At 39.2% G+C, this 20,434-nt stretch overlaps 2 protein-coding genes across 5 annotated transcripts in view; one reads left to right on the top strand and one right to left on the bottom strand.

Moving 5' to 3' along the window:
• NSMCE2 (NSE2 (MMS21) homolog, SMC5-SMC6 complex SUMO ligase) overlaps nt 1-20,234 on the bottom strand; it is a 135,365-nt gene extending 115,131 nt beyond the window's left edge. Inside the window, exons 1-3 of one of the 4 annotated variants that reach the window (XM_067290163.1) lie at nt 19,945-20,086; nt 19,406-19,467; nt 16,676-16,823 (exon numbers count right to left, since the gene is read on the bottom strand). In XM_067290163.1, coding sequence (XP_067146264.1) covers nt 16,676-16,823; nt 19,406-19,432 — 175 coding nt within the window. In that variant the 5' untranslated portion in view covers nt 19,433-19,467; nt 19,945-20,086. Of the gene's footprint in view, nt 1-16,675; nt 16,824-19,405; nt 19,468-19,944; nt 20,091-20,155 lie in introns of those variants that run through there. The other 3 variants (XM_067290165.1, XM_067290167.1, XM_067290164.1) reach the window with 3 other exon arrangements.
• WASHC5 (WASH complex subunit 5) overlaps nt 20,217-20,434 on the top strand; it is a 28,931-nt gene continuing 28,713 nt past the window's right edge. The window contains exon 1 of the mRNA XM_067290161.1: nt 20,217-20,278. The gene's annotated coding sequence lies outside the window, so the exon portion shown is untranslated. The remainder of the gene's footprint in view (nt 20,279-20,434) is intronic.

Here is a 20,434-nt window from a genome sequence, read left to right on the forward strand (position 1 = left end):
TCAGTGATCACAACCGTATTCCCACGTGGTAAGAACACAATCCAAACTAAGCTTCCACATCCAACAGCAGCAGCTTCACGCAGACACACACAAATGCTCTTCCAACACTGAAATTTTCACATTATTGAGCTAAAATGAAACAGTTGGGGAAGAAGAAATGCCAAAATGTTTGTTTTTTTAAATATCAAATATTTTGATTAGATGCTTTCAAACATAGCTTTCTTTACTCTGAACCTGCATAATCTTCTGTTCTGAGTTTTTCTATTTCTGCTTCTACAGCCTCTGGGGCTACTGAATTTTCAGAATCTAGAGAACTTGCTCAGTAGCTGCAGACAAAGCTAAGCTGGACTTCAGCTAACTACTCAGGGGACTAGCAGTAATCAGCTGCAGCAGAAGGAGCTCAGGATGAAAAAGCTATGCAATTTTATACCCAACTTTTTAGACAGATTTGGCAGTCAACTCCAAGTTCTACACCACTATGGACAGAGTAGTAATGTATCTTACATCAGGGCTGACACCTGGTTCACACATGTAAATTCATATACAACCAGATATAAACAAAAGATAAATCTGATTCTGTTTCATAATATAGAGCAAATAATGGGAAGCTTTGTTATGTTTTTTTAAATCTGCAACACTGATCTGTTAGATCATCAGAAATGGCTGTGTCATGGGAAGGTTGGCACAAACAGAAAGAGGCATCTTCTCCAGAGTTAATTGTTTGTTGAAAATGTAGATACTTCCATATGCTTTGGATATTATCTAGTTTCTGTTAAGGAGAGCTAACAGGGCACAAGCAAGCTTGGACTAAAGGTGTCTAGAACACCAATGTCTGACTTAAACAAAGGTCAAGGGATGTCATCCCTGACACAAAACATCCAATTCAGCATCACTCACATATTGGCATGGTAGCCTTCAAGTGTAAACCATGCAGCAATATCAAAGCTAAGACTTTCAGAGTCCGTAATTCCCCAATATGTCCACCAAAAAAAAAAAAAAAAAAAAAAAGCTAATCCTCTTACACAGAAAAGGCAAAGACTGGACACAAACTGCAAGCATAATGAAAACCAGCAATTCATTCTGCCTCTAGCAGGCCTCCTTTGCATAAAACCTCTTCTGTGAATTGGCAGATCTCCCTTTTTTGGCATGAATCACTGGTATGTGGCATTCAATCTGTTGCTTGCATATTGGTAAGTAACAAAGCTAAATCTTTCCATTACTGGAATTTCATTTCCCAGAAACTTAACACAAAAACTTCTCCTAATATGAGGAGTTTCTACTCTGCTACCACGTGGGAATGCACATCTCTTCATGCAAGAAAGGACAATGCATTTCTGTATTGCCTGGGTCTTTCACATATGCACAAATACTTATGATTTTGAGAGGACAGAAGAATTTGTTTGAAGGCTTAAAGTACACTGCAGATGATGATCTCTTAATGTGCTTTTTAGATAATCCTGTTTATCTTTGTCTATAGCAGAAAAGAAATAGATTAGTAGGGACCTCATGGCTATTGGGGGGGGGGGGGGAGGGACCTGAAAAAAAGAAACTAAACTGAGATCAAGTGTGGAAATGTTCTGTAATTCTACACATTTTGAAATGCACTATATCAGGGAACGCCTTCCCTTTCTGATTTAGTTTTAGTTTTGGTTTTAGTTTTAAATTTGTTTTAACTTGTTTAAATTTTGTTTAAATTTATATGTGGTTTTCTGTATAAGCAGCTGGGCCAAATCTGTGCACTGAAGTAGGTTTGTTAAGAGAAGTCTTAATTTTTAATTAACAGATTACTTTGAGGCATGAGGACAGACTACGCACCTTCAGCAAAGAATGGATAAATGATGAATCCAAAAATACTTAAGAGATACAGAATTTGAACGATTGATGGCATATCTAGTTCATCCGAAAAACAGCTGTGAATTATATCTACACCCACAAGTAATAAACTAAAAAAAAGTCTTGTGAAAATGTCACATTAATCTACCCATACAGAAAATAGTCTACTCGCCCACTGCTTACTAAGATGATTAGTAAGGAAATCACAAGTTAAATTTTATTCATCTGCTTAAGAAAAATAGGAAAGAGTTTGCAAGGTTGATTTAACTCCCAAGATATTATTGTCACTTGACATTTACATGCAATGTATAATTCCATTCCCACTTACAGTCTGGGGAAAGCCTGTTAACATACTTCCTTAATGTGTGAACACTTCTTTGAATTGTGTTCTTTTCATCTGCCACCTTCTCCTTAAGCCAGCTGGCTCCTTTTGTTAAGTCTTTTTTAATAAGAAAGTTCATTATATGTAATTTATGGAGGAGTTTGAGATTGTCACTTTCTATTGAGTGCTACAGCATATGCATATTTCAAAGCACTCTATAGCATTTGTTGATAATGTCAAAAAAAGCAAGGAAGTTCACACATTTATATATCCTGAATAACTCTAGAGTGAGAGTAATCAGAAAGACCACACATCCCTTCTCATTTGCAGCCACATGAACCAGTCCTCCTTCAATTTATATGCCAGACTTCAAGCTTAACACCTTTGTGAAAACTTCAGAAGTTGCTTACATGGGAAACATCATTAGAAAGGCATTTAAATATCTTTGGTCATCTAGAACACAATCAGCATACTGCATCTTCTACACCAAACCTGCTCAAAAAGATTTAAAAAAAAATCCAGTCCTGCTTTACCCTTTTGCTGTGGCTTTCTCACTTTTTTCCTCTCTTCTGCTTCATTACACAGATTTCTTTACCACTTGTTCCTTTCCCCTTCTCTTCCTCTGCAACCAGTTCCCCCATCCTTGCTCTTTTTTCCCCAAGCACTTGGTGGCCAACTTCTTGGTTCCCTCTTCTATTAGTAAATCACATCTTCCTGATGATCACAATCCTTAGGGTCACCTCCCACTTTCTTCCATCCTCTTATAAAATAGCAGCTCTAACAGAATCATGGTTCTCTATTTTCTGATTGGTTTTATTGGCAGAAAAGCCCATTAACACACGGAAAAAAAAATGGAACAAAAAAGCTATCAGCTCACTAGTAATAAGCACTATATAGTGCACTGTGTGGGAACTAAGCTAATGCAAACACTGCCTAAAACGGTGGCTGGGGCAGCAATGTGAGTGATGGCGGTTTACCTGGCCATTACTATATGCCCTACACAGAATATGGTGTCATATGATGGTAATGGTGAATGCCAGGCCCTTATTCAATGACTAAAGGAGGGGTACAGGGATTTTTCTTTTTTCTTTTTTAAGGGTCTAATTGTGTGCTGAAAACTTTGCAGATACATCCCTATCTTTATATGGCTAGCAGTGCGTAATTTGGACAAAGACTCTTTCTAGACCAATAAGCATAAGATGAAATCCTCCTAATTGCATTTTTCTTCAATAAGCTCTTTTAGTATTTCAGAGAGTCCCACAAATTATTCAAAGCCTGGAAATTGTGACTTACAACAAGACTGACTAAAGCAGCTCAACCTGCTTAGTTTAAGTAAGAGATGCTGAAAGGTGACTTGCTCATGATCCACCGCTACCATCCTGAAGATTTCTGAACATAGTGGGATGATTAGCAGACAAAAAAATGTAAGATCCAATAGCTGAAAACTGAAACAAGGCTAATGAAGAAAGAGTATGTAAGGTTCTCTGCCAACAAGAGTTGAACTATTTATTCAGAGTTGGGATGTATTCTCTATCACTACAGCTAACTTTTTGCTGGACCATGGATTTCACCGATAATTTTCTTTTCAAAAGCAGTCTCAGTAGTACATTTTTTGAATCAGTGTAAGATTTTCTCTGTTCACATAGTATTATTTATTGACCCACTAATAAAAAAAAAAAAATCAGACTACACTCCTGTTGACATGGCTGAGGGGTCCACTCAAAAAATTCATCTAATTGCAATTTTCACTTAGTGTCTATTGCATATTTCAGTAGTTCAAACCATTTTGTAATGCCTGTCATGGTTCTTTGAGACACAACACTTCTAATTTGTTAATTCAAAAAAGATAAAAAGATGACATCTTTGTTATACTATTGTTTCTCTTCTGCTGCCTTTCACTTTGCCTGCACACATACTTTTTTCTTGGATACCTATCTCTTACCTTTTCCAACCACATATCTCCATTACAGACTACTGAATTATTTCTAGACTCTTGCAGTATAATTTCCACAAGTACTGAAAACAAAAGCAGTAACAGAACTGAATATATATACACAGGAGTTTTAGATATTCAAATGTTAATACCTCCTCTCCAAGCACTCCTGACATCTCCTTTTACAGAAGGGAAACTGAGGCCTAGGGAACTTTAATGACTTGGCCCAAGGCCACACCGTGGCAAAGCCAGATTGAGAACACCGGGGTTCCTAGCTTCAAGGCTTCAGCAAAATCAGACTTGGAGCACCTCAGTTGTTTTGCCTCTTTCATATAACGCTATCATGAATTCCTTGTTCTTTTTAAGAGAAAAAGGGATAGAGAAAGGGGAGGAGGGAAGCAAAAAAACCTATCAAAATAATAATAAAAGTTATTTTACACCTACAGTTCAGAGGACCAACCTATGCCTGCCACCAAAGGCTTAAATTGTTCATAGGTCTCAGTGTCAGCAATCGTAAGAAAAACACAAGCCTCGCATGTAATTTTGACTGATGAAGCAAACATTGCTATTTAAATTCTTGGTGAATCAGTACACACCATAATCTCCATTCTTCACTAGAGTGTCAGCCTGCTATAAAATACCGGTGTAGATGGAAACCTATCATGAAACCTCAATTTCAGAATACATTTTTAAGTTTTCTTTTTTAAATTACTTTTATCTGAAACTATTAAAAAATACAGAACTGATTCTACATGCACTGGTAGAAAAATTAATTGCAAGTACCCAAAAAAGAAAAAGATAACAGAATAGTCACAAGTTCTTGAATTCTTAAAAAAAAAAAAAACAAACAACACACACAGAAATGAGTGTCCTGTATCTATTAGTAGGGGTTCAGGATGATAAGGTCTCAGAATGATCCTGTCTGTGTAAAGGCTTCTTTTCTGCTTTGACCAAACATTTAGAACATGTCAGCAAAGCTTAGTTTTAAACCAAATAAATCTTTCCATAGTGGAAAAAGAAATACGAAAAGAAACAGAATTGCTTTATTTTCTTAATCTTGCTGAATGGTGACAAACCCCAATTTTCTATTTTGTGGGTTCTTCCTCCCTCCCTAGATTTTTAAGCACACAATTAGGTCACTGAAAGCTAAATACTGATCCACTCAATTGATAAAAATTAAAGCCTTCAGAGTGTGTTCTTCAAAGCCTACACTATTTTCAATATATACTGGATGCCTGTACATTTAAACAGGAGTTAGCTTTATTTTCTTATTGCCATGTTTCTGTGACAGAAATATGACAATAAGAAAATGACAGATTAATATACTGCAGAGTATATTTTCATACAGTAAATTATTCAGATAAAATATTCCTCTCTGGCTTTTGTTCAAAGAGGTTGATTTATCTGTGTGCTGAAGAGCCCACACAAGACCTCTGCAGTACTTCATAGTATTTTGAAACTGGAGCAGACCATTAGGATCATCTATTCTGATCTCATGCACAGCAGAGGCCAAAGAGCCTCACCCAGCAATTTCAAGCCTATAATTTATAGTTGTAAGCTCACTCATTCTCTTAAGGTTAACATCACTGGTGTACAGAGGGTCTTCAAAAAGGTCCATATAGCATTTAAATCCCACTTATGATCTATTTTGAAGACTGTTGAGAATTTATGAGGTCTAGGACACAGAAATTTATAGTGACTATGGGTACATGAGGTAACTACTAGGTGACTGCAAACCTCCCTAACTTATAATGACCTTTAAGGGGAGAAAATTACCCATTTCCTTAGGAAATTCATGAGAAAAAGAGTATGTGTGTATATGTATGTATGTGTATACATACACAGACATACACACAGAGTTGTATAGTATATTTTTATGTGCATGTATATATATACATATGCATATATATATATATTTGAAAACAGACACCATGTGAAGACCACCCACTGTAACCTCAGAAATAAAAAGGGTGCAATTTTCATCTGAGCACTCACAAGAGCTCTGACAAAAACTGAGAAAGTCCAGAGTACAACCTTCTGTTCAGGTGCAAACTATCAGGGTAAGACAGTTCCATGAGAATGCACCAAACACAGTTATTCAGCAAGCTAGCTTTGAATCAAGACTGGATTTCACTCTGAATGATGCACTCTACTTCAAGCACAACAGACCAGCCTCGTGCAAGAACACCTGGATGAAATGCAATGACCTGTATTATGTAGGAAGTCAAACCAGTAGATCATGTTGGTCCCAAACAGCTTTAAAAAAAAAATAAAAATCTATGATCTGATAATACTTATTCTCTTTGTCCACTATTAACCTTAATCCTCCATTAGCATTTTAATGTTACTAAACGCAAGAGTCTAGTAGTGATAGAGCACCAACACCTCCGAATCCAGTCGGTGCCACAGCTGGCTGCAGCAGGTGAATGAGTAGGGGCACCAGCGGTAGGAAAGGCTTTGCTGCCACCTATTGGGTTTCTTTTTCCTCCCAGAACAGCAACAGTCGAGGATCCTCCCTTGGATGTGTTCAGCTTACTGAGCACCCAAAACAAAACAAAGTTGGAACAAAAGCATACTGCTTATTATAGCTACTTTCCCCTCACTGCACTATGTTCTTTTTACAGTTGAAATTCCAGCTAGAAAATAATAACAAGCCCACACATTTATTTCTTCCCACTTTGTAAGATTACAGACTATGGTCAGGATGGTTTTTGGATAAATATAAAAGAGCTCAAATCTTTCATTACAAGTCATGTTTTTCCAGATTTTGAAACAAGGCCTATTTCCAAACTCTCATTTTTCAGACATCTTGCTTGAAGAACAGTCTTCAGAACCAAACACTGTATTCTAGCATTGAACTCATCAATGCTGGATATAAACACTGTAAATTCCATTGTAATTCTTTAAGCACAGAATTAGGACAAAAAATGAATCCAATTTTCTTTTCTCAAAATTTGGGTACTGATTGTAGAGTACAAAACACAAAACATGATTCTTCATCTTAGAAAAAGCACTTCACAAAAATCCAACCAAACCTTTCTGTTTCAAAAGAACAAAATTACTCGAATAAAAAAAATCCTTATGTGTGACACCATATGCCTACCTATTTCAAGAAAACATATCTATCTTCCTCACTGTGAAAGGTTAAATACCTATAAAACAATACAATAAGCTAACATAATATAGGACATGAGCATAGGTTACGATAAAGAACATCTTTCTTGAAAGAATGAATCTTAAGAAAGAGATTTGAAGTAAAGAAGAATTAGTATTTTGAGAAGGGAAATGTGAAACATTTTATCTCAAATACCCCAAAAATATAAGTTTACTTTAAACAGTGGGAAAAGATCCTTCTCAAGAAAAAAGTCATTTTGGTGCCTACACTGAGTTTATGCATGCCACCAATTAGTACCACAGACATTGGTGTAGCAAGATAACCACTAAATGCCTGGGATCAGAAAGAAACCTCCTCTGTGGATAGCTTAGTCCAGTGAGAGAATTCCTGCAGCTGCTTATTAAGCATCTGGAAAAGGCCAACACTGAAGGGTTACTGAACTTGATGGATCAGTGGTCTCTGCTGGTTTTCTACCATATCTTCCCTCATAGTTAGAAGATCTTTTTGTATACCAAGCTTCAGTACAAAGCCATTTATCTTCAGGACGGACTTCCACATTCAATACTTGCATTCTTCACCACGAAGAAGTGCCCTCTCAAAAAAAAAATAATAATAAAGCTCCCTTGGAATTTACTCTAATCTGAAGACAAAGGAAATTTTGACAGACTGAGGCAGAATCTTGGGAATTTCAAATCCAGGTAAAATTGCTCCCTCCTGTCCCCAAAGAAGTAATTGATTGCCCAGTTCTAATGGTATTCTTACACAGAATGAAAAACACTGTTTGCTATTTCCTTCTCAAGAGTAAATTCCCAGATATATGGGCATACAGGACAACTCACAGGCAAAAACAAAGTCTCCCAATTTCTCATGCAGGGTCCCCACATCACAGGCCACAGCTATGCCTACTATGAGGCCACTAATCCCATAAGTGGACAGAGGCCAAAACTACAATTCATATGCAAAGAAAGGTACGACATGCAAGAAAAAAAAAAATCTTAACACACCTCAACTCCCCTAGACAAGAAGAGGAGAGCAAGTCACAGTTCAGTCCCAGCTCATACCCTCATCAGCAGACCTACATATACTGTAGCCTCTTCTCAAGGCAACTACGTTACATTTTTATTGTTGTTATAAAGCACAAAGATCTCTGATGCTACGGAAACTAATTGAGCATAAGTATTTAGGAGCACAGGTATCAACAGGTTCATTTCTGGATCCCAAAACAATCATATCATGGGTCATCTCACGCACAAGAACTTCTCTTAAAATTTGTGTTATGTTCTAGTACTGCAGGAATGCTGCATTTGAATTTTCAATGAAAAATAAATTAGGAAAAAAAGAACAAAACCAAACAAACAAATCAAACCAATTTATACTCAAACACAGCTACAGATCCCATCCCTATATTGGAGTTTGCACCATTCCAAGCAGGAGAAATTTTAGCCCACTGATGCAGAAGCTTCCCAGGAAAGGTCCCCTGCTCTCAGTGATGGACAAACTTCTGATCTCCAACTCCAGTGTTTGTTATAGATTGCTGCAATTTGTTTAGTGAGGCACTGGATGTAAATATAATGGATGTTCCATACAGCCTTATGAATCAGCTATATATTAAAAGGCTGCCAATAATTTCATAAGACTAGGCTGACCTATGTGCCTATATTCCCAACACTCCTTCCTATATCAACAAGGGTCAGCAAAGTTTAGAGTGATTCCTGTTTAACATCATTTTAAGAGAGCAGTGAGAGAAATCAAAATGTTGTGGGTAATAAAAAAAAGCTCTAGGAATCTCACAAAGCCAAACACACATTTAAAAGATCCTACACCACATTACCAGCTAGTTGGCTTGTACTTAACAGGTATCATGACACAAGTGGATCCCAAGTAACTTGGAGAGCAGAAAGCAGTCAGTAAAGGGAGGACATTCCAATGTGAGATGCTGTGCAGTGCACACAAAGAAGAGTGCAGAGACAGCTGTGGGGCAAGGGGAAACAGAAACAGGTAAGCAGCGCGTATTGAGGTAAGCTCTGCTGGCAGGGGAGAGCAGGTTATGCAATAGGCAACAAGAGCAGACAAGCAAGAAGAGCCAGCTCTGTAGAGGGCTAACTCACTCTGGGGAGCACGCCAAAGGATCGTATCACTAACACTCTGGACAGCCCGCAGGTCTTCCCTGTAGGTAGTGTATATGTAATATGTAGTTTTTCAAAGTATGGAAAGAAAGAGAGAGTATTGGAGAGGAAGGAAAAAGAACATTCTCATGCAAGGGTCACTACTGCTACAGGAAAATTATCGCTACGTAATATATATGGCAAACAGCCATGGGTAGCAGTTGACCATGAAACTTTAGGGCAAGTTTCTGTGGAAAAAGAAAAGCAGCTCCATTCTTTCCCAGAATAAGATTAGAGTTCAGATAGAATAATTGCTTCCCACCCAGCTATTTCTTTCTACACTGCAGGGCCTCTACATTTTACAGTAGGAATTTAATGTGTGGTTGGAAGAAGGTCCCAGACATCAAGGAAGTATCTTGTTCTCTACATGAAATCCTGTCCATCTAATCAGATAAAAACCCTATCTGATCATGCTTTAAAATGCTTTTTAGAAGCTTTATGCTAAGAATTTCTTACCATCTTATCTACAGTTAGCATACTCTCCAGCCCTTCCAATTATCTGGCATTTGTACTGGACCTTCTTCCAGTCCCACACAGCTGTGGCTCCAGCTAGCACACCAGAAGGGTCCCTTTAAAAGGCAAAGTGCTGGGGTGGAAGCTAGGAGATGACCACAAGTTAGTCTTCTTTCTTCTGACATCTACAGTTCTTTGCATTTCACAACCCCAAATCCTTGAAAAAGTTCTGCTTTCACTGCAGGAGTCAGATAAAACTACCATCCTCAGAAAATTATGAGAATTCACATCCAGTTCCTTTGGGCAGAGCTGGAAATGGATTACTGATATGGCAGACCTATGTTGCGCATAGTTCAGCATGTTCAGTCAACACATAAGGCAGGTTATACCAATTCCAAAAACAGAGAGCAAGACTTATCCTTCAAGTATTTCACATGGATGTGCAGCAGTGCTTTCTAATTCTATATGACTACACTAAAGTCAAGAGTAAAGACAGTTTAGCAACTAACAGTAGTTAATTTAATAGTGCAAACAGCTGTTTCTCAGAATGCAGAGGGCTTAGTAGGGGACTTAAAGCTCAGTATTAGGAGCGTTACAATTGAGAGAAATTGAAAAGCAAGTACTGACTTAGTGAATTCTTTTTTCAGTCACACTACTAAAGCTCAAATAACAGACTGAGGCTAAATTTATTAAGATATAAATTACAGTAGAATTTAGTCCAGCCTAAGAGTTAACAAAAAAAAACAAAAGCCCAGACTTCTTTATTTGTTATCCAAAGCCATCTTTTGAGACAGAAAAAGAATTTACAATCATTTGTAAGATTTATAATTTATATATCCTAAAAAAAGCAGTGAAAAGCTTGACCAGATGATTTTAATTGCATTTATAATTGATTTCTAACAATGTCACCTTCAAATTCCTGTACCTATTAGGACTCCAATCCAGCAAAGGATACGAGCATGTGCTTAAGCTTTAAAACACACAGATCACTCCAAAAATTGGTGGACCGCTCAAGAATTTAAATTTATGCTTTCCTACAGTGTTTTGTTGGGCTGGGACACAGAACATCCATGAGTATTTTGAGCACAGACAGGACACACCAAAACCAACTATACATAGTCTGTTTTCCTGCTTACGTGGTCGTAACAGTTTAAAATGTTTTTATACCACGAGGGCATTTTTGGAAGAAGAGAAAAATATGACCTTTAGACAATGTCACCAACTAAAGATAATGATAATCAGCAGAAAGACTGGGATGGACACAGAACTTTGCTTTTTTTTAAATAAGTTTTTTTTTTAAAAAAAAGCAGTTTTCAAATCAGCTCTTTCCCTTTGACATTCAGTTTGGTGAAACTAATTTTCATCTCTAGATACATATCCTTAACTTCTTATAGAGTATATTTCAATTTTATCTATTTGTCAACACTGTGAAGATGTTCAGTGCTAAAGTCTGCAAATTCTCAGTAGACAGGCAAATCTTAATCATCAACATAACTTCACGGACATCAACAAAGTTAATTGAAAAATAAAAGGTTTTCAGGATCAGATGCACCTAAATTAACAGCAGGCAACAGAAACCCTGAACAGCACCATTGCCTTATTTTGCTAGAGATCATACATGTTCATAAATGGGCAATGCCTGACCTGAATATTTAACGCTAGTGAATTCTTTGCAAAAATCTATACAGGACTAGAGCAAAGTTCAAATGGACTTAAATATTTTAGGGGACTAAGCAACAGAATCACTGAGGAAAGTAAGACTTAGATGAGTACAATCTTGGCAGCGAACCTTACAGCAGTCTAAACATCTTATCTCTACAGCAGCCTGTGAACAGTGGATTCCTTAGAGGAAAGAGTCTTGGAAATCCCTGTGGTTAATGCTCATTGAAGACTCCTCTCCAGAGCGCAGCAGCAGTGAACAAGATGCAGGGTGCACAAAAGAAAGGGGAGGTAGTGCAAAGCTAGGAACAAATTGTGAGTGGTTGTATCATTAGAGGCCCCACAGACATTTCAGACTGTTTTAATTCTACTGTGAAATATTTTCCTTTTAACTTCTTCATATGGGGCTTGTTATTATTTACAATTCCTTAGTAAAAATACCCATACTTCCCTATTACCTCTCACTAGGTTTCCCAAAACATCTGACATTTCATAAGGCTTAAATGGACAGCAATCATTCTAAGTTCACTACTGTGGACTGCAAATGCAGGTCAAGAAAACTATATGCATAAGTAGAGATGAATGTGAATCTGCTTAGAAATGGTCTTAAATCTTTCCATTCATGTGAAATGGAAAAGTATTGCTTTATATTAGTGTTATTATTTTGCAGAAAGTAGTAAAATGAACTCACTCAAGGTCACAGAAAATGAGACTAGATTCTGTCCTACATTTCAAAATAACAGGAATATGTGATCAGAGCTTATAAATCTTTAGACCTTCAAAGTCATTTGAATTGCAATCTATACCAGTGAAACTGAGTCCCTCACTTTTTCAGATTTCTCTGTCCAATATTTACTGCAGAGCTATAATGTTTAATTATTTAATTGAACCCTTCCTCCCCCATCAATTTCTTTAATACTTGTATATATTCCTCCAAATAGCTGTGTCCAGTGAGATATTTTATCTTTCCAGTACAGAGAGTCAAAAGCTATAAGGAAAAAAACTAAGTTAATCAGAAGTTCTGAGCACAAAACGCTCAGGAGAAAAAACAAAGAACAAACCCCAAACCTGACAGCTCTAAGTACCCAAGCTAACAGGATCATTTGTTATTGCCAGAAAGTCACTGTGTCATGTGAGTTAACTATGAAGAGCACAAGTGTTCGTTTTTAATATAATGAATACAGATATACTGGGCTTTGGAGATGGAATAAATATAATACAGCAGCACAGCTATCAATGGTAGCATCAGTATATGCACTGGCTTGCAGCAATGCCATCTTTACTCAGAAACAGTTAAATTCCACTATTTAAGCAGGACTGAAGTGAGTCAATAAGTATATGGCAGCTAACTAAAACAAATTAAGGTGCTGAGAGAAAGTATAGTCTCAGTTCAGTAAGAGGCACTCTCCATATGAAATCAGTTAAAGGAAAAGCCAATGTTTGACTCAGTTCTGAAACTTTCAAGCATTATGTCAGAATAAAGGTGTGAAAGATCTATTGGGCTATTTATTCATGAATAAGCAATTTAATCTGACGCCCCTGATGTCTAACTCAAATAAGAGTACCTATCCTCTCTAGTTAGTCTTTGCTGCTTCAATCAGACAAAGGAAAATTGTTTCTTTTTCCCATTTGGATTATTACACAGTTACAATATGTTTTTAAACACCAGTCATTATTCACCCAAAAGACTGTTTTATTTCAGTGGTGGGATAAGTAATCATTTACCTCACAGGGAGTTGAGAGGCTTAACCAGTGTTTGCAAAGCATCTGAGACTGTCTGAAGAAAGGCAAGGATGAAGTACTGGCAAGATTACTACAAATCACTGAATACCCTGAGCCAACTCCTGCCCACAAGTCTGGCACCTCTTCCTATCAGCAGCCCTCGGGTATCATGATCTAACAAGTAGTTTCACTCCCTCTTCATTCCATGCAGCACTACCACCATCTGTTTAAATAGCTTAAACTCACAGTCATTCTGAAGGGGTTTTATAACTTCCATAACCAGTGTAAAAGGACTTATTTGCTCTGTGGATGATTTAACTGGAGAGGATTACTGGCTACTCACAGCCAGATCAACAGACATATGAATAAGCCAGGTCCTTTTCAAAGTGTTTGGTAACTTCAAGGAAGCACCGCTGACCTCCTGTCTTCTCCTGCCCCCTAGCGAGCTTGATTTTCACTCCACCTGGAGAGCCACGTAGTTGATTTATAGCTTACACGCTTACAACAGCGCTGAAACACTGAACTGGTTTTGGTTTACATCCTTTACAAGTGTACTCTGTATCCTTTTCCACTAAGCATGTCAGAAACCAAAGATCCTCTTCCAGCTTCAGAGCTGCTAATATGCACTAAGCGATTTTACTTAACAGGGAAACACCCTCAAAACTGGCATATCATAAAAGCACTTTAAGCCTATCAAAGACCACTTACATTTGTTAATTTATATTTCTTAGCTTTATTAGAGGTCTGAAGTTAGAAAACCATACATAGGTTCCTTCATGAATCGCTGCTCAATCTTAAAAAAGTATGGCATCTGCTGCCTAGACTTCTACAGAAAGCAGCTTGAATACAACACCAGAGCAAACCCACTACCATACCTAAGACAGCAGGGAAAAGAAATCCAGTCAGACCTTTAAAAAAAAAAAAAAAAAGTCTAATTTAGCATCAGGTAGGTTTAGGGCAGGTGCCTCCATGATACTGCATTAACCAGTAGCCTGTCCAGCAACACTACTGGGTACAGATTAATAAATACACTTAACATTAAATGTTTTCAGGATTGGGCTCTTGGAGAAGAGCACTTAAGAGAAGAAACCAACATCACTTATTATACTAACTTTACCTGCCCTTCCAATTATTTATCTTCAGATGTAAATGCAACTTCTTTCATGTACTTCCTGAGAAAATTTTACCTCAGTATTATTCCCAAAAAGCAGAGTTGTCAAATATACGAACTCCAGACCTAAGAAAGTCCAAAGGAAAAAAATACCTTCACAGAAATAGTGCTTGTCAAAGAAAATAATAATAATCACAGTAGAATTCTTTGCTACTACAAAGCCTGGCAACAAAACCTGTCAGAAGGTTGATCTTTTAAAATAAATTAGAAAAAATTGCAAATGGGACAGCAACAAGAACGCAGTAGCATATAATCTAAGGCTGGCTCAAAACTGAATGAATACTTTGCCTCAGAACAGGAAGGCAAAGTCAGATGATGGGTAATAATTCTGCAGATATAGAAATTGCCACATATGAGTTGGAGGTAAGAGCTAAACAGTTGAGTCAGGCAGATCAGACAATCCTGATTCTAAAACACTACGAAAAATAAAAATACAGTATGCGTTTACCAAAAGTAAGTCTTGCACAGAAACCTTTCTTGATGGCATTTATATGGAACAAAACAACTTGAATTCCAAGTTGAATAGATGAAGATGACTTTTAAGTGGTCAGTGGAGTGAAAACCAAACCTTAAAATGAAAGATAAGGGAGCTTCGCTCATTTGACTAGGAAAAAAAAAGTGATAGAACTATTCCATATGCACACGTACATACATCAGCAAGGAATAGAACAGAGGTGGCCACAAAGAGAACTATTTTAAATAAAGTGTTAACATCGTAATACCAGACGAAGCAGATACAAACTATAAGGTCTTTAACCAACAAATAATAATCTGGAATACCTTTTCTGTAGACCAATGGGATACTATGTAAAAAATGTACAAAATGCTTCATAGTTCTACAGTCATGATTCCACAAGGAAGATGCCCATGCTCAAAAAAAAATCAATTCTATGAAATAACCTAGCTGTTAACACTGACCATAGAAATTTTAAGAGTGATCTCCTCTCTAGATAGAACACTAAATATGGTCCTTTTGGTTACTGAATAAAATGGTCAAAATAATTTGGAGGTTATAATTAAAGTTAATATGCCAGAAGTAGGTGAGGAAGATGACAAAATTATCTAGGAGTATATGGCACACATCTTCAGCTGCAAACCTGCACAGTGGAGTTTAAGCTTCCTTCCACCTTCCCAGATGTGAATGCAACAGGAGCTTGATTTGACTTCTGCTGAAGGTGAAATTAATCAAAACCTTTAGTTTTTGTTGCCTTCTGCGGATCATTCTGAGGTCTTGGAATTACTGGAATTCAGTACAGTCAGCAAATTTCCATGTATTTCTTATGGTGAAGTAGGAGAGATGGTAACTTCAAATGCAGAGAGGAAACAGAACTGGTTATACCAGTTCTACTGCAAAAGGAATTCCCAGGTGACTGTTTAGATAAGCTTTCCATTTCCTCTACCCCTGTAGAAAAGGGGCGACAATTATCTCTGACAGTAATATGGATAAAAAGGTCAGAGGACAGAGAACATACAAACAGAAAACTGTTCATCTTGATTTTACATAAACTTTGGCTTAGTTGAGTGCAAGACAGCAATTATTTTGTTTTAGAGGACTCTCACTCTCCACTCATAATTAAAACTACTGTTTAGGGTTTTGGAGCTTGCAAGGTTTAATTTTTTCCTAGTGAAAACTTTATAGTAGATCCAAGGAGCTGTAGCAATAGGAGGCCAAATACTTGTCTTTGAAAAGCAATTTTGCAATGCACCTGTTGTTGTAAAACCGCAATGACAAGATTGTCATATGTGATTACAGCTTTAGGGTTCTTCTGTTTGCAAGTGTCCAAATTGAAGCACCCTAAATCAGTCTAGTTTTCGGGGGAAAAGGGACAGCATTTAGAAAAACTGCATCTCTTAAACGTGTCTCAAGTTTTGTACTCAAAATCAATAGTATTATTTTAATGCATCTTGCCCTAAACATTAAATAAAACACACACAAGAAGCAGTATTAGAATGAAAAGTCATTTTATTCACCAGCCTAAGAGGCTTTCTCCATCTGTTTCAGCACTGTTAAAGTTTCTACAAGGCTGTAAGATAACAAACACTGGAATGCAATTAGTGTTTTGTATTACAAAAGCTGGGACAATGTTTGCTTGGTGTTTGCTTTCTATTTTCACTGAATTTATCAGTTAAGACAGTGAAGTGATTGGAATGGTAACACCCTAAACTAGCCAGAAGAGCTGCTGTTTCTATAATGAAGATAGATACTGACTGTAACTAAGTCAAAAATATGTAGGCCTAGGACTCATCTGTGAGGTGCAGGAGGCAATATAAGCAAGATGATATACTCAAAGGAATTACTTACTGAAACTTTCCACAAGGTCAAGGGCAACACGAGTAGCAATATCCATTCCAGTGTTAATGTAAGACTGGCAGTTTTTCAAAGATGAAAGAGAAGAATCCACACAGTTGAATGAGATTGTTGCACCCCCTGGCATCTTGAAACCGTTAGTCTAGAAACAACGGATAAAACATTTTGAATGCAGTTTACACACAAAGCATTTGGAAGAGAAAACAGAAGTACAGGCAGCTAAGCATAAAGCCATAACAGGGTCATTCAAACATCAGAGAACAGGGATGAAATCTCAGCTCCCAAAATGTAAGAGAAAGTTTAGTCAGTGGCATCAGTAGAAACGTGATTCCCCAGAGGATTTCAACTCCCCTCCCATTCAACGCTAAACAAAACTACACCACAAAAAGCAGCTTGCAGTTTTCTTCTTCTCATTCCTGTTGCTATACCACAGCAAGATTGAAATACTCAAGGATTATGTTAGCTTGAAAGTTTCTGCTCTATTTCAGATCCAAAGAGAGCTGGTAGGCCCAAAAACTCATCTGTGTTTTCTAGGCATATTTGCAGTTAGGCTCGTAAGAAATATGGCTTCTCCCATCAAATTCTGCCTCGCCAAACTACAAGCCTGTTTCAACAAACAGCCAGCCCTCAGGGGAAAAAAAAAAAAATCAAATAAATGGTAACTGTTCTAAGAATGTACTTAGAAGCAAATTACCTAATACCATTTCTTAAGTAAAAGCCCACCTTACACATGGTATGAACTTCAACCAAAGATGTCACAAACTTAATTTGTAGTACCGATGTTCCTTCCACTGGCACAGAACAGTAAGTCACACAAGACTCACGTCTCTACTCTGTACCACCTTCTCCCTTTCCACTACAGACCCACAACTACAGCCTTGCTAGGATTCGCTCCTTTACCTCTGTCATTATTATGACCTTCAATTGGGATTGCTTACACTGTCCCTATAACTTGAATCAATCATACTGTCCACATCAGTTGGTGGTCTCTTCTCAAAATTTCCATCTTGTACTCTTCCTTCTTTGTTCTCTGCCATAATTTGCCTGGACCACATGCAGCTAGTAAAAGAAACAAGGGTCTGGTGTGCTGAGTTTTATATTTCAAGTTGCAGGAGGTAAGAAAAATTCTGGTCAGCTTTAGGCAAACAATTGATTATAAAAACAAAAGTCTTGAATAGATAGAAATATTGCATTAGTTCATGTAAACAACAACTGGTATTATCAGGGACTATACTGGGGAGGGAGGAAACGAAATCCAAAATCAAAATTGGGGTACACCAGAAGTTAGATGCAACTAGTATGCAGAATAACAAGGGGATGAATCATTCTATGGATTACTCCCTTTGACAGGCTATAACCCAACAGAAATCAGGACAATATCTAAATAGAAAGGACAAAGCTTTATACCCAAGGTTCTGTCTCCCACCTACTACCTTCCCTCAGATTCCAGAACTATGCCTTGCACTCATCCTGAACAGCATTGCCGCCTTCCACATGAATGTCACTTAGATTATGAGACTGGAATTCCTGCTGTCACCTTCTTTCTCTCTTACTGTTTTCTTTCCTATTTTTTTCTTCTTTCTCTTTAAAAAATGTGCTTGGCCACTCATGACTATCTTTTATGACACTGTTCTGAGGACCTGAGTTTACAACAGCCTTTTAACAACACAGCTGTTCAAGTTCACAACAACTTGAACTTCTGAATTACGTATGAACAGCTTTCCTCTCTCTCTCCCCTTCTAAAGGTGCATCTTGTCATAGAGGAGGCTGCAGTCTTCAACAATAGCTCCAGATCCTCTCATCTCCTGCTCTCCCTGCCAAAAGACAGCAATTGCTATCTATAATACCATTTAAGAGACTGTCAAACTGACAACGGAAGATAAGGAAAAAGTTTCTTACAGAACTCCATGAAAGTAATAGAAAGGGATGCTCTTAAAGCTTTATTTAATAACAAATACTTCACGTTGTTACACTAAATTTTTAGCCTATTTTTTAAGCAGCTGTTTCCCATATCACTAAGAGTGTTTGTACTGAACCTCTGTAATATGAACTTTATACACTTAGTCACATAAAATCATGTTAGCAGTTTTATCTTTCTGGGCCCATTTAGCGTATCAAAATTAACAAAGAACCTAATTCACTTCTTGAACTTGGTAAATCTCATTCACTGAGCAAGTCTGCTGTTCTTTTGGAAATTTCTCACACACACACACACACACAGTGAAAGACAGGAATCTGAAAAAAACAACAGTGAAAAGTTAAAAAGGCTTCTTCATTCTTCTGAAATGTGTGGGAACACTGAGTAGCTATGCAGGAACTGAAGTCGTCTACAATACTAAATCATACCATCACACTGGTAGCTTCATTGCAATTTGTGTTTTGCCAGGTAATTTAAGTACACATAGACAGATTTTTTTTTTTTTAATAAAAGCTTAGGTTTTATAGAAACAGTTATAGAAACACAGATTTCCCTCTCAAATTGTATACGTTAATTCTTTAAGCTCAACTTAGAGCTCAAAGCTGTCCATGTTGCCTTCAGAGGAAAAGGCAAGCTCCTCCATGGAATGGGGTTTTGAGCAGTGTCTTTAAGGAACTCCATCTTGCCATGAAGTCTTCACTGGGGGCATCAAAGAAGCACTTAGATTTACAACCCCCCATCCCTCATCTTCTGGGAAATACAATGAGCAAAACCGAGATTTCAAAAGGAGACCCCAGTGAGCCTACCTGAGCAGATTTTTCTTTCAACAGCATTCAAGCAGTCCAAACAGGATTGCAAAGCAGAAACCCTAAAAGGTTAAAGTTTCAATTCTGCCACCAATTTTTAAGATTTGAGCAAATGACCTAACTCCCCTCCGCTCCAATCTCCCAAACTTTGAAACAGAGATAAAATACAAGCTCTGTAGGTGATCAGTGCTCACTATTAGTCCCTACGTCCTAGAGACGAGACCACTGTACCCCGGCGACACTCCTCCCCCACCGCAGAGCGGGCCAGAAGAGGCCCGGCACCCGCCGAGCCCGGGCGGCCGGGCCGCTCCGCGCCGCTCGTGCCAGCGACGCACAGAGGCAGCGGCCCCCGCCGCCTCCCCGCCGGGCAGGGCAGAGCAGGGCAGAGCAGAGCAGGGCAGGGCAGGGCAGGGCAGGGCAGGGCAGGGCAGGGCAGGGCAGGGCAGGGCAGGGCAGGGCAGGGCAGGGCAGGGCCGCGCAGCCCCCCCTCGCGCTCCGCGCCCGGCCGAGGCGGCCCCTCCGCAGCCGCGGCTGCTCACCTCGGCCCAGCCGCCGCGGCCTCAGGGGCTCCTCTCCGAGGCGGCCGCCGCGCCGACCCTCTCAGCGGCAGGAGCGGGGCGCGCTCGGTCGCGGGCCAGGCCGGCGGCGGAACCGCCTCATCAGCCGGCGCCTCCGCATATGACGGCGCGCTGTCATGTGACGGGAGAGCCGGGCGCCGCCGCCGCCTCCCCGCTGCCGCCGGCCTCTCACCTGCCGCGGCCGCTCCGCTGAGGGCTGCGCCGTCCTCGCCCGCGGCCCGTGGGGGAGCGCTCGTCCCGCTGCTGGCGGAGCGGCCTCCTCCACCCGCCCTCGCCGCCGCTCACCGCGGGCACCGTAAGCGCGGCATCACGGGGAGGCCGCGGCCGGCGCTGGGGTGGGAGGCGAGAGCTTTCCCCGCGGCGGGGGCCGGGGCCGCTGGCGCTGAACGGGGCCGCGCGGCCGTTGCGCTGGCGGTGGCGGGGCGGGCGGGCGGCCGTTGGTGTGGCGGCG

Source organism: Apteryx mantelli, chromosome 2 (genome assembly GCF_036417845.1).
Source record: "Apteryx mantelli isolate bAptMan1 chromosome 2, bAptMan1.hap1, whole genome shotgun sequence".
Taxonomy (NCBI): domain Eukaryota; kingdom Metazoa; phylum Chordata; class Aves; order Apterygiformes; family Apterygidae; genus Apteryx; species Apteryx mantelli.